The sequence below is a fragment of the Hippichthys cyanospilos genome, chromosome 20, assembly GCF_059441005.1.
Source record: "Hippichthys cyanospilos isolate Australia breed blue-spotted pipefish chromosome 20, RoL_Hcya_1.0, whole genome shotgun sequence".
Taxonomy (NCBI): Eukaryota; Metazoa; Chordata; class Actinopteri; order Syngnathiformes; family Syngnathidae; genus Hippichthys; species Hippichthys cyanospilos.
The window spans coordinates 4100528-4115803 of NC_142388.1; the positions used below are offsets into that span (position 1 = coordinate 4100528).

The following is a 15276-nucleotide window of genomic DNA, read 5'->3' on the forward strand; positions in this document are numbered from 1 at the left end:
ATCTCTCTCTATCTATCTAGCCAGCTAGCTAGCCAGCTAGCTAGCTGCCCTGTTAGATGTATCTATCTATCTATCTATCTATCTATCTATCTATCTATCTATCTATCTATCTATCTATCTATCTATCTATCTATCTATCTATCTATCTATCTATCTATCTATCTATCTATCTATCTATCTATCTATCTATCTATCTATCTATCTATCTATCTATCTATCTATCTATCTATCTATCTATCTATCTATCTATCTATCTATCTATCTATCTATCTATCTATCTATCTATCTAGCTAGCTAGCTAGCTAGCTATCTATCCATTTGGCTATATAACTAGCTTGCTACATGTGGTATTTATGTTGGAAAAGACGACTCCGGAATACGTTGAAACTGAAGCTTTACTTCCATTCGTCCCCCCCCCCCCCCCCAAATTCAGCATTCACTAATTTATTGAGTGTTCACCTCTCTACCCAGTGCAATCAGCCTCATACATTATCGGTACTTATTCAAGTATTACGCTAATTGATTTCACTAATCTAGAGCAAGGTCCCCAATGGTTCTGGCGGCTGAGACAGACTAGAACAAATGAAAGATTTTTTTTTTTTTTGGTCATCAATGGGGCGTTGTGAGGGGAGCATTTTAGACATGCTAATAATTGGCTATCAGCGCTACCTATTTTTTTCTATTACAATGCTTACAACTGTGGGGAGTAACTCGCTTATAAAAAAGATTTCCGTTTTCATTATACATTGAGACGTTTCTTTTTTTTTTTTTTACATTACACCGTATAAGAGAAGGTCATGAAGCGGCATCGCAAAACCCAACATGCCCCAGTCAATAACCATTTCTTTGCCTCAAGTTATTTTTCGAAGCGACTGAGAATTTGACCCAATTCCAGAGAAAGTGTCCGACTGTACAATCTTATTTAATGTTTGTACACTTAGTTGCCTTTGCTGTTGTTACTTTATTTCTCTGAATCTCGTGACCTTTTCTCCTGCCCACGTAATGTATGTGAAGGCAACTCTCATTTCGCTCCTAGCCAGAGATCAAGTCAAGACCCTCAGGCAGCCTCAGCAACTCAACTTCTTACCGCTGGCTTCCAGCCCTGCCTGAGCTTTTTTTAACTTCAGTCTTCAATTCAGCTATACAGTTGTCTACTTAAAAGCTCAAACTTTCATTGTCTCTTGTCATATTAAAGCATTTATTATTCATTTAACTCATTCAGGACCAGGCTAAACCCTCCTCAAGCCCAACACAGAAAAAAAAATATAGATACCTGGTTTTGAATTTCTGGTGTCCTATTATGAAAAAACGTTTTTTTTTTTAAACGTTTAATACGAAAGAGTTAAATATGTCGTTCGTTTTTTTTTTTTTTTTTTTTAATCCTTGGCCGAGTTACGTAACTACTGTAGAACAACCAGCATCATCTTCATTAACACGAGCAGCAGGGTGATGAGAGGGGTGCGACTTACCTGTGGAAAATGTACAGAAATAGGTTTTTTTCTTCACAGTCCTGAGAAAACCTCCCATGAATACAGAAGTTAGAAAAGTGCTAGACACCGTAATTCCCCAAATATAAGACACATTTTTTTTTTCCCCAAAAAGAGGACTTCCTATAAATGCTAACCTAATCTTTAGATTTTTTTTCTATTCGGCATTATTTGCAGAATAATAATGATGATCTGTCAGCCACATAAGGTGAGTTTTGAGGCACAGATGTGCAATTTTAGATCTTTGTTTCCTAATTTAGAATAATTACGGTAACGTAACGGCTGAAGAAGTCCGCCCCCCATTAGGGGGCAGTGTTGCATTATGTACATTGTCTCTCGCGAAAGGAACAGACTCATTTGTCTCTGTGGCGCATTCGACAAAGAGGAATGTTATTGTGAATGGTGTAGTACTGATTATTTGTCTTCACTGTGTTGCGTTGCATTTATGGTTCGTTTGACGCAGGGCTTCCTCATCTTTGTCGCTAAAAGTTATGTTGACATGGAGGAGTATATTTCTTCAGGTACGCGCTAGAGAATGGATGTCAGTTGGCTGTTGGTAGCCAGTACCTGTTGCAGCTAACCGCAGCTCGTGTAAGCTGAGGTTGTTACAGAATATTTTCTCATAAAATAAGCAAGCAGTCTGAACCAACGTCTGAGTCCATCTTTGTTCACACACAGGAATGTTATTAAAACGGAGAGGATCATGTATAGCTTATGAAATCTCCAGCTGATTCATTTTAGAGTGCACTGGTTAGAGAACACTGAAAGGTATTCCATTTTATTAATTATAGTCTTTTGGCATATACAAACAATCATAAATGTAACTGAACAAGAATCTTGAGCAACCTCGAGTATTTATGGCAAAAAGAACTTGTTGTGTCTTGAAGAAGAAAAAAACGGTGTGTTCAATGCCCACTCACAACGTGGGAAATCTGATACACAAGTAACCCGCAGCAAATGTATAATTTACGGCTATGAACATAAGAAATAATGAAGAAGATTAGATTTCGGTTTTGTTATAATTTTATTTATATATATATATATATATATATATATATATATATATATATATATATATATATATATATATATATATATATATATATAGAGATAGCGATATAGATATAGAATTATAGAGATATAGAGATAGAGATATAGAGATAAATATATAGATAGATATAGAGATAAAGATATAGAGATAGAGATAGAGATATAGATAGATATGTATAGAGAGACACACACACATATATATATATATATATATATATATATATATATATATATATATATATACACACACAGTATATAGCTAGTAGTAAAGAAGGAAGACGATTACTCATTAGCACTATTGATATGCAAACGAAGAACCCAAAATACACGGTGTTTAGCATTTTTATATCTGTACCGGCAGGGCAAATCTGACAGGCCGATAAAGGCCAGCTCTGGATTCATGGCATGATCTGGGGGTGAGGAAAATGGCAGCAAAGCCGTACTCTCGACGAGACGACTCCCACCAAAGGCGGGAGCCCATCAAAGCGCTCAGCAGCTCCTTCCCCGACAGACTCCTTCCCCCGAAATGTGTGAATAAGCAGTACTGCAGGTACTTCCTTCCTTCCTCCTGCTCTAACCTTGCTCGGTATCCTGTGAACAACTGCTGCTGTTTATTTCATTTGCTGTACAGAGTGCCCCCCCCCCCCACCCCCCACCCCCCATAAAAACCTATACTCCAATATTTGTTCCATTAAATTACTTTGTTCCCAACAGTTAGTCGTCTTTATTTCGTAGCATTGCTCTTGGTTGTACTTTACAACAGTGGATGCCATTGTTATTTATTTATTTTCGTCCAATCAGATTTCACCCGTGTGTTGATTGTCAATAAAATCCTCCAAAAATCCAATCCGAATGCTCAGAATGCAAAACTCACTTTCAGGGATTCAGGACCATGGACAGATGCCTGGTATGGACTCAGAATGGTAGGGACCTTTCCAAGGTACCTTTCTACTCTTTATGTACTGTACCTGGATTTCAGAAAACTGTACTTCCATTCTTGCTGTGTACTTGCTGTCAAAAACCAAGGAGCCCCGGGCAACCCCTGGGGCACTTAACACACTTTCATGTGCTGACCTTTGTTGGTGGGGAGCCCACGAACGACATAATCATAGATGCTTTACTTCATTTTTTCAGCTGGGGGTACAGGCATTTAATTTTTCATTTCTTCATTACCACAGTGCTTGTCTTCAATCGTTTTAGCTTGCAAACCGCATAGACATGCAGTATTAAAATAGAACATAACATCACTATTAGCTAAAAATAATCATTTTAATTAAAAACAAACATTACCATTACTATTAATCAGGAAACAGTTTTCATTTATTGGAAGAAATCAGCTCATTGTTAAACTAAACATCTCATGAAACGGATTAAATCTCTTTGAGGGCCACAACTGGCCCGCGGGCCGTGTGTTTGACACCTGTCTTAACCCGTCACTAAGTTAATAGACTTGCAGTGGTCCTCCACCTAATTTTCATTTTTTAAAACCTTTTTTTCACTCAAATATCCTTAAACCAGTGCAAAACATTTTTAGATGAAGAAAAAACATGTTTTGCAATGTTGGTTGCATCTAAATTGATTTGCTCTTAATTTGAAAAGAAAAATTGTGCCTGCCAGGGTGTCAAAAAGCATTGAGTTATTATATTTTTTTAGAAATAATTGGCACCACGGTGCTTGTATACCTGCCAGTTAATATGAATATTTTATTCAAAAACTCCAGAAGATAGATTATATGACATCATGTTTTATTTTCGACTCGTCGGTCACAGAATTTCACCGCTAATGACAGTGCACATCTGCATAATACTCAGCAAAATAAAAGCGTAAAATATGTGCAAAAGAGTCACTGTAACAATTTAACAACGAATTGCCTCATGCTCCAATTCATTTGCACTTAATTTGAAAACAAAAAATGCACATTCTAGAAAGAACTTCAGAAGATAGATTGTGTACCATCATCTTACGTTTTTCACAAAATTTTGTCAGTAAAAACAATGCATGCTTGTGTAAAACCTACCAAAATAAAAGCAAACTTAGTCTTGCTAAAAAGTTTTAACACTTTAGCCACGATGTTCTTCACCTTCCAATTGATTTGCTCTTAATCTGAAAAGAAAACTGTAGCGCCCTCCTCACACCATTAAAAACATTATACAACATTCAATACCTGCAGAACCTCTTTTAAAATCATATTATCTCACTTAAAGCATGTGTTTTTTTCATGTTTATACTAATTCTAACGTGCTATTTAATTAATGACTGGCGGCCTAACATCCCTAAAGTTAATCACGCATAGCCTACAACATATATGATGTAGTTTTTACTCTCCATGTCCAAGGCGTGTCAAAGCAGAATGTAAGAGCCATGGGAAGCGATCCATAGTTCCATCATCATTATGTGGTGAGTGAGCCGAGCTGGCTGGGAGATGCGCGCTTAGTGAGACGGGAGGAGGCGGAGGAGGCAGAGGACCGTTGCCTCCATCGCGCTCACTTGCTCGTGATAACCCGCACGCCAACACTCGCATCGGCATTTCTCGAAACAACCCAACATTTCAGCCATTTCCGGACGGACTTTTACCTTGGATTGTTGTCATTTTCAATTTTACGCACGCCCGGCTGCACCCGGAGCCGCTCGAAAGAAAAGGTAGGCGCATATTTACTATTTGTTATTATCGCGATGAATATTTGTCCAGTGCAATGGCTGCGTTGATTAAATATGAAGTTTTTCGTGGGTGATTGTTAATCCGCTGAATTTGATAAACCGAATCCGAGCGTTTTGGATGAGCGCACTCTTCTGCTCGCACAATTTGCTAAAGCACACACGCACGCGCGCGCACTCAAATGTGACTTAGCGAAAGTGGCTTTAGGACAAATATATTTGTCGCGAGTTCAGTGGGTGAGGTTCGAGTTGGAAAGTTTCAGCACGGTGATTGTACTCTTCGTCAGCAGAGGATGACGGCATTGATAAATATTTAATGTTTAAAAAAAAAACGCGCACGTCTATTAAATCCTCCCTTTCAAGCCAAATGTCGCTCTTGGTCGTGATGCTGCTCGGCGGATTACACACACTATACCTCCATTTTAATCGCTGTGCAATCCATGTAAAATACAGTTTTAAATGCGGGAAACAAAGTCTGCTTTGTGCTTCTTTTTTTTCATAGCGGGACAGATCGAAAGTTCCAAGTGAGATGTTGCAATGCTGTTAAGAAGAGACATTTATTGACGATGATTTTTCTGGCAGCTTTTTTCATCATACTGAGAGGTCTTTCTAATACTCTGTTGACCTTATTTGGCTGCAAAAGAGAGGCAAAATATCAACCCGTTGCAGGATAATGCACTAGGCAACCATTCAGCACCGTTAATGATTCAATCTTACAATACACCAACAGTAAGAAAAAAAAAACACTTTTATTGTAGTATTGTGACCTGCTAGGTGTCCACCGTAGGCTCTCTATTGGCCATTTGCTGGACCTCAGTATGTCAAACCAGCAGTAGTAAAAGCAGGCGGTGACTGATGTTGAATTAAATAGGCCCTTCTAGCCAAAGCTTTTTGATAGACTGTGTGTGTGTGTGTGTGTGCTCCAGTGCATTTTGGGGTCTTGGGTGTATTACAATGCATGTCAAAAAATATGCACTGATGCTGGGATGCATCAATGAATCATTTATGGCCGGTCAGTGACAGTGCAGGGCATCTCAGATCCTCTATTTAATAATTCAACCACTATGTATCCTGAAAAATTAACTTATTCTAATTGATTATAGAACCTGACTTTAATGTATATATATATATATAAAATAAATAAAATAGAATAAAATAAATAAAATACTTCTTTTTTTGGGTTGCTCCAGCTCAGAATATGAGCCGATAAGGATGCCGTCAAGCTTATGCTTGGCTGAAGGGCATTTTTTGAGACCAGGCCTATGGGGAGAAAGTGTCAGTGAAATATTCAATGTGAAATTTATGTCACCACGTAAGCCTCATTTAACTTCGCCCTGAGGGCCAGCAATGCGAAACTGCCTTGCATAAGAGCGGTGGTTCTCAAATGGGGGTAGGTTAAAGTTTAGCATAGTTTCTGCAGATATCACCGAATCTTATTTCAAGCTTTTTAACGCCAGTATGAGCAGAGAAGTTCGATACCACTTTTTTTCCACACTGATACCAATACAAATACTTGAATAATCATTGATATTGGTACCAAGTACAGATATCACTAGTACTTTTGTATTGCCATGACGCGGGAAAAATGCTGTAACAAGAGGACAAAAAAACTTCGTTTTTTCGTAACGAGAAAAAAAAAAACGTAAATCTGGATTCCTCTATAATCTATACTGATTCACAACAAAAAATTGCAATTTTATTTTTGGGTCATATCGCTAAGCCCCACTTGATATTATTTTTCTTTTCAAATTGAGAGCAAATTGATTGAAAGAATACACTCTAGATTTTATAGGGATCCACATTGTCCTAGTGACACAATTTTTCATTGATGTTACACGATCTTCTGGGGTCGCTGAATGATTTACGTCAACAAATGGACTTCCAAAGTTATAACGGCACAGTGCTCCAATTCAAAAAAATGTTTTTCATCCATAAATGCTTTTGTGGCAAGTCCTTTCGAATGTGCCAGATGACGCATACTTTAGCGGCCAACAACAGGCTCTTTTCAAAGGAGTAACTAGATTTGTAGTACTTAATCCAACTGCAAGGACAAGCTAGCATCGTTAGCAGCTCTGTCAAATAGGACATCTGATGCCTCAGCAAGACACACAATAAGTCATGATAATTGAATAGAGGCTGGAAGCAATTTTCATAAAAGCGGCATCTTGGGTTTCATGGCTATATGAATGGCTTCCTACCCAAGGCAAACACGGCACATGTCTGCGGTCAGCGGCCGGATTGTCTCAGCTGTGTTCAGGGTTATTACCGCGTCGTAGAACCTTTGAACTTCTGTGTCGCATCAGTACACTTAAGACAAAGACGCTGACGGAACGGGCCAACCTGGTGTTGTCAAGGAAACGTGGATACACGTACACACAGGTGCACAGACAGCGCATTAGCATAGGTATCACTTACTCAAATTCAATAGCTTGCAGCTAGATTAACTATTCAGAGCAGGTGGTTAAAGGGTCTATTGTTGCACCGTCCTGCCATCACCATTGGACACAGCGATTATGTGCAAAACCCACCGCAAAGGAACAGAGCTGAAGAATGTTTGAAAAATTTGCGGGTTTTTGTCATGTAAATTTTTAGCGTGGAAACGAAACAGCTGCGGGTGAAGCAAGGACGGTGTTGATATTCCGTCTCCTTGCAGCGCCATCTGTAATGGAAAGTACATGATAGAAAATTCTGTTAAATGTCAATGGTGATGTGAGTTGACTACTGGGTAGAGATTGCACAGTTTTAGCAATATGCTATGAATGGCTGTTGATGATTGCAATCCCTTAAAGAAATGAAAACGAGAGTAGTGGTTGGTGGATCGTTTGTTTTGTTTATCAGGATTTCAGCAGGCATTCAGCGATAGAAATTTCATGTCATTCCTTATTTAGAGTACTACAGGAGTTTGTATTTTGAATCAGAGTGCTTTCCTTGTCTTATGTGATAAATTGTGGAAGTTCCTTAGGTTTTTTTATGATATCGTAAAAGAATCGTTGGGGGAAAAACACTTAGGGAGCTGAAATTTCCAGCAGATGATTAAAAATTCAAAATGCAGTCATTCCGACATTTCTATGTGATAGCAGCTGGACGTGCGAGATTTTGTGTACTAAAATCATAATTGTCCAAATTTTGGACCGTATAAAACCATTGTAATTACAATCTTTGAGATGCATTTTAATAGGATTTATGACACAGATTTTCTTGCGATTTTTGCAACATTCTGCTGAGTGGAGGTCAAACTGTCGGCAAACAGAAAATTCTTTGACTTGTCTTTCACCTCAAGACAGTAGGTGGCAGTAGAGACCAGGTAACTCCTGTCTCTTACAGGCTACAAAGACAGACCATACATACCATTTTTAATTTTTTTTTAACAGAACTGGCATACTGCATTTTGCAAAGGAATAAACTAACACTGTAACTTCCAATTAATTTGCTCTAAATTTGAAAATTAAAATGTACTGTACCTTTTACAGCATTAAAAAGCATTATAGAAAATATGCTAGAACTTGCAGAAACCTTGTCAAAATCTCACGTACCCCGTATAGCGCCTTCGCGTAGGCCGATTTGAGAACCGCCGGTGTAATGTTTAATTATATTGTATCCCTTTTTCCCTAATTAAAACTGAGTTCTGTTATTCCCTCTCTTTTTCCATTATTCTAGTTTGTCAAAGGCTTCGCTGACACCACGGAACAAAACATGGGGCATGGACCGACAATGAAAGCTATGTGCTTCAATCCAGGAAGTCGCCGCAAAGAAAATACCCAAGATGCGCCTCTGAATCATTGATCCTCATAGCACTTTGGTCTTCACTTGACGCGGGGATCCGATATTTTCATCTTGGTTACACTTGACTTGAAGTATAGATTGCATCCATTATTAAAATTTGATCCGGGATTAGAAAGCATTGGTTATGAAGCAATGTGGAATATAAACTATGTAAGATGCATCCTGGAAAACTTCCCTAATCAAATATTTTTCTGGCTTTAAGAGGACACTAATCAAGTTGAAATTGTTTCCCGGTGCATTCTGTTACGCTCTACAATGAATCCAAACGGGCTCCCTGGGAAGGTTTTCCTGCTGCTAAGTACTGCGCTGGCCCTGAGTGTGGGATTAGAGTTTACTGGCTCCGAAGGTCAGTGGGCTCGTTACCTACGCTGGGACGCCAGCTCTCGAAGCGACCTGACCTTCCAGTTCAAGACATCCCAATCCGAAGGCCTCGTTCTCTACTTTGACGACGGCGGATATTGCGACTTCTTACTCCTCGCCTTGTCCGAGGGCAGGATGCATCTCCGCTTCAGCATCGACTGCGCCGAAACCACCATAACGTCCGACAAGATGGTCAACGACAGCCGCTGGCACTTTGCCGCCGTTAACAGACACAATCTGCGCAGCGGATTGGCCGTGGACGGGCAGACGAAGACGGCGGAGGTGCGGCCTCAGCGGCAGTTCATGAAGATAGTAAGCGACCTGTTCCTCGGAGGGCTTCCCGGAGACATACGCGCATCTGCCATCACTTTGCCCTCCGTCCGCGAGCTGGCGCCGTTCAAGGGGATCATCACCGACCTGATCTACGGGAGTAAACTGCCCACGCTCATCAACAGTCAGAAAGTACGCTTAGAAATGCTGGGGCTCTGCACGGAGAACCCCTGTGAGAATGGAGGGATCTGCTCACTGGCAGATGGAGAAACCTACTGTGACTGCTCCAGAACTGGATATGTTGGAAAATACTGCACTGAAGGTAAGAGGCCTGACGCCAATCTAATTCATTTAACTCAAGACGGTGTCTAGTTTTAATCTTCCTGTTACAGTATGTTGCGGGTCAAAAAGACCCATTTGAAAGTTAAAGTAAATGTCGAATGTAGTTTTTCAGTACAGGAAGTTGGCTTTCGTACATTCAACATACAATCAAAAACAGCGTTTGTACGCAATTTCTTCAATATTTTTTTTGATCGGCGAATTCCGGGTCAAGATGACCCAAGATTATTATTGCATTTTCTGAGGGGGGAGAAAATGAAGTTAGCCTGGGTCAAATTGACCCGGCATGTTAATTCATACTGTTCCATAGAAACAAATGTAACACACAGGTCTAAATTAAATATTGCCTTTGTGAGAGAGTTTTTACAGTTTTTTTTTATAGACGCACATTATTGCTGTTTTTGGAAAATAAACAAAAATCACTGGTTAAAACACAATATTGGATTATCTCCATTTCAGTGACTAAATACGGCCCGGGTCAAAATGACCCAGGGACATTATTGCTGTCAAAAGGAAAGGAAAGGAAAATGAATGTTCGATTCCAATGATATATTGTTTAATGTTGTTCTTGAATTTATGCATAAATAGAAAAAAATTACAAAGCAAAAGCTGTAAATTTGATTAGAGACAAAGTCAAGTAAACTTCTGAATTCTTGTGTAGTATATGGAAGAGTCACAGTTGGGATTGGATTTTCATTCACAACAAATCAGTTTATCAAAAATAATTTGACAATGATGAGCTCTCACTTTAGAGTTATTGATTGCTTGCTAGAAGTGTTATGTTTTATTGCAATTTACTTATCTATAAAGATCCATACTAATAATGAGAAGATTCAAGCATTTGCAGGAGATGGTATAATTTGATGTTGAGCTAAATTTGGATTGATTGCCCCCAAAGAAGGTCCCATTGAAGATTTTACATAATGCTTCAAATTATAACTTTCTTATCAAAGTTATCTTTTTTCCGGGAAACTGACTCAGCTCTTGCAAGGACGTGCAGGAACCCGAAGGTACACAACGTTTGGATGAACTGCATTTCCTCTCTTTCTGTGACGGGGTATTACGATTTTTTTTGAGAATGTTAGGGAGCAAAAATGTGATTATTTTTGGCGTGTAACATACAGTATTTGTGATGTCATAGGAGTCATATGTAATTGCCTCTGGTCTAAAACTGGTTTAGCAGGCTTTTTACATGCCTACAGATGCAAAAAAAAGCTAGATTTTTTTTTAAATAATTTTTTTTCCGTGTCATTAAAAAAAAAAAACTTTTAGGAATGCCACATTCAGAAAAGTGGAAGCATCTAGGGCAACTTTTAATTACTTTTACATTTATCAAGCACACCAAAAATCAACCATTTGCATGTTGTTTATATTGTGTATTATAGTGCTTTCATGAAAATCTATGTAAATATGTTTCTATTATACAAATACTTTGGGATTTTGCAAGATTTTGTGGTTGTCTGAGACCTAGTAAGCCACCCAAAAATGTCAGCTCTGGCACTGAACAGCAGTGGAATTTTACAGTATATTAAATCAACGTAATAGTTGCAAATTTTATTTTTAGGACATGCCGAGGGCCACTTTAAAATGGACAAAGGACGGCAAATGGCCCTGTTGTGCACTATTACCACAGAAAATACATCAGTATGATCTTACAAGGGGAGCTGTGTTTTTTTTCTTCATGTGTGAGGAAATTAAAGAAAAAGACATGAACAGAACCATGTTGAATTTCCTCCTTTGCTGACCTGTTCTTGCCTGTCTAAATCAGACTGGCTCAACTCCCGAGGGGATAAAACATCAGGGGAATGCTCACTGAATTCTATTTTAGTGCAATCGAGACACACTGCGTAAAGGTGTTTTTGCTGCGCAATGGCACACATTGTTCTTACTTAAAAATGGGTTGTGTTTTCGCAAAATCGGGCTCGTCTTGTCGATTAGTTTTGAGTTGTTGACCAAAATACAATTTTTTAACAGAGATGTCCATGGTAGGATTTCTACAAAAAGGCAGGGGTGTCCAAATGTTTTTCCTTTGAGGGCCATATAAGAAAAAAAAAAAAGGATGCAAGAGCCAGAGAAATTTTTTGACTTCATTTGTCAAGTACACTAAGAATAGTCAATTAAACAATAGCAAATTACTAGCTTTTTATAATGCAAATAGGATTTTAGGATTTTATAAGATTTTGTGATGGTCAACATCCCTGTAATACACCAGAAAACATCAACGCCTATGCAGGTTAGTAGAAGTGGACACCATCAAACTAATGAAACATTTTCACAAAGGGCAAGAAAACAAGGCCAAAGTAGAATCTAAAAAAAAAAAAATCGAACACAAACCCAGAACATGGACCTTGAGACGAGCAGAAAATTGGAAGTAACCAACTTTGCTTGTAAAAAATGTTATTCATCACAGTTGCATATTCAGAAAAGCTCTGCAGTTACCCAAAAAACAAACAAACAAAAAAACAGTAGTACCAAATGTAATTTTTAATGTATGTCACGGACCGCTTAAAAAATGGATGGTGGGCCACAAACGGCCCCTGGACCTTAGTTTGGACAACTTGGCCTTCAGGTCAACAGCCAAAACGGTTCAAATTTTCATCAAAGTGTATATCAATAAGACATAAGTTGACAATATTTCCCTTTGAACGATATGTGCCAACCATTAAACTTGTAATTTTTCAAAACTAGTCATTTCAACTTTGCAAAAAACTGCTTTAACTTTGTGTTTAAAGAGAATTAAGTATAAAATTACCTCTCAAAAACACATCACTAATAATAGTTTCCAATACGGCCACCATTCATTGTCCAATTTGAGTTGTTTGGAGCTTAAATGCCAAGAGCTTGCCTCTGTGGCATTTTTCAGGACAGCACACGATGTGCTGGATGCGGAGCACTCAAGCGGCAGGACTGGACTTATCCTCTCTTCACTTCAACCTATTTGCTCATTGCCTCTGCTAAGCAGTCAGTACAGGGTCCATTTTCAATTTAATAAAGGCCCAAAGGACCGATGATATCCTTGTTTTCAAATAGCTTTGTTTTTAAGAGAGTGCTTCCAATCAAAGGAGACATACAGCAACATCATCGCAGGCCTGTTGTACACCAATTTTCCCAAGGAGGTTAGTTGTGAAAAAAAAAAAAGTGATAAAGCGGAGCACGCCTTGTTTGTTTTTGTCAGTTCCTCACACATCTGCAGTCCAAGTTCCTCCACATGACCCCCACTACTCTGCCTTCTGCCTGTCATTAACTGATGCGGCTGGCTGTTGATTATGCAAGGGAGACAGGGCGGCATAATTAGGAGGATAATGACTACAGAGAAGGCAAATTTGTCAGCGAAATGCCTTCGCCATCCTCAAATGACAGAACTCCTACGTGGAGTCCGCGAGCGCTTGTTCCAGCAACCTTTTAACGGAACGTTTTAGAAGTCCAAGTCATTAATTGCGATTAAATGCAAACAACTGCCGCGCGCACCTGTCTTTGTTGGCCTACTGTTGATTATCGTGTCCGTTCGCGCATATCTTGCAAGATGATACTGTACAACAGTTTTTAAGCATACTGCATACTGTACATACGGTGTGCATTATAACTAGAAATTAGAGGAACTGGCCTGGTCGTTTTCCACTATCCCGAACATTAAACAAGAATCTTACGTTGACATCATGGCTTAAAGCATAGGTGTCGAACTGCAGTCCTCGAGGGCCGGCATCCTGCATGTTTTCCGGTTTTCTTTCCCCAACACTCCTGATTCAAATAATTAGCTCATTAGCAAGCTCTGCGGGAGCTTCGAAATGATCCCAATCATTTGAATCAGGTGTTTTTGAGGGAAAAGGTTTGAAAACATGTAGGATACCGGCCCTCCAGGACTGGAGTTCGACACCTGTGGCTTAAAGGAACTTATATCCGAAGCTTTTTTTCCTAACGTGACTCACACCTCCCAGTCATAGTCAGCAGGGAAAAACTATAGCTCACCCCTGATCTTAATGAGGACAAGTGGTATGGAAAACGGATTAAAATGTGGATAATGATTAGGATGTAGGATTCTAGTTTAGCCGGTTTTAGGGATTTTTTTTAGGGATGCTCTCATGACACGGCATACTCATACACTCATCAGTCTCTGATGTGCGGTAGCTACATGCACCACAAACAGTTTGCTTTGAAACACATTTAGTCTCGTGTCCCATGAGAATGGAGATGTATGAGTGTGACTAACTGTGTCAGGACGACATGCTGAAATTAGACACCCCTCGGTCTCCAACACCCGCCGACTTTTGGCTGGCAAATCCGCCATCGCCGACACGTGCTCCATTTTGCTGTCATTATTCATCTCAACTACATTACGTTCCCGCTATTAGCTTTGGAAATATTCCTACCTTTATGGTCATAACGTAGATATCAGCCCCCATTATTTTTAATTCAATTAACTAGGGGTGATCCGGAGTCTCTTTAAAACCTGGGGTTATTACAATGTGATATTCATAAGGTCAAGGTTATTAAGGACCGCGCCGGATTATTTAATGAGTATGTAAAACGATGGCTAATTTCAAAAACCTACATGATGTATCTGGAATGAAGAGTTTCTGATTGGATCGCTTTCTCGTCATTACAGCTGAGCAAATACAAGGCAACGATAATCAGTTAAACAGGCTCAAACTGTCCAAGAGGCACACAAAGACAATAATAAACAGGTGAACACAGAACAGTAAGGCAGAGATAAGGAAAACAAAACAATAGGGGGTTGGGGGGTGGGCGTGGCGCAAAGCATGCAAACTAGCAGTCAGAACGACAGTGGTGTTGAGTTGCGATGGTCGATTTTGCCTGAAAATATACTAGGGCTGCACAATTAATCGAATATTAATCGCGATAATGGTCGCCACGATTAGTTAAGCTGATCCTCTGCGATATGAACATTTAAAAATCCAGCTAATGTACATGTCAGATTAAGCACTTTGTCATCTACCACCAGGGGGCAATGTTTCCCACATGTTTTGCATTGACAAAAGCCTGAGCTTATTTACCAGTGTGAAATGGCCTTGAGTTTCTCACCTAAATCCTAATGTATACATTGCTCGTTGTCAATTGAGACCCGTTTTGAAAAATATGGCATAAAACTGGAATAAACTCTTTTTGAAATGACTGAAAATTTGGCTGCTAATTGATTAAAAAGTTTTTAAAATTAAATAATGTGCTTGGTTTTAAGTAGGCTCCATTTTTTTCCACTGGCTTGCACTCAGCAAGTAAGTTAGCTGTGTTGCCTTGTGCGCCATTTGCTTTAAATATTATTGTATTTATTTATTATGATTATATAATAAATAAATAAATAAATAAAATGGAAGCA

General features: G+C 39.1%; 1 protein-coding gene across 12 annotated transcripts in view; it reads left to right on the forward strand.

Annotated features, from left to right (window-relative positions):
• The first annotated feature begins 4999 nt into the window (after positions 1-4999).
• Positions 5000-15276, forward strand: part of nrxn3b (neurexin 3b) — a 257192-nt gene continuing 246915 nt past the window's right edge. For all 12 annotated transcript variants that reach the window (XR_015863763.1, XR_015863764.1, XM_088402884.1 and 9 more), the window contains exons 1-2: positions 5000-5177; positions 8850-9927. Coding sequence is in view for 10 of the 12 variants with exons in the window: in XM_088402884.1 (XP_088259010.1) it covers positions 9231-9927 (697 nt within the window). In the remaining 2 variants the exon portion in view is untranslated. The remainder of the gene's footprint in view (positions 5178-8849; positions 9928-15276) is intronic.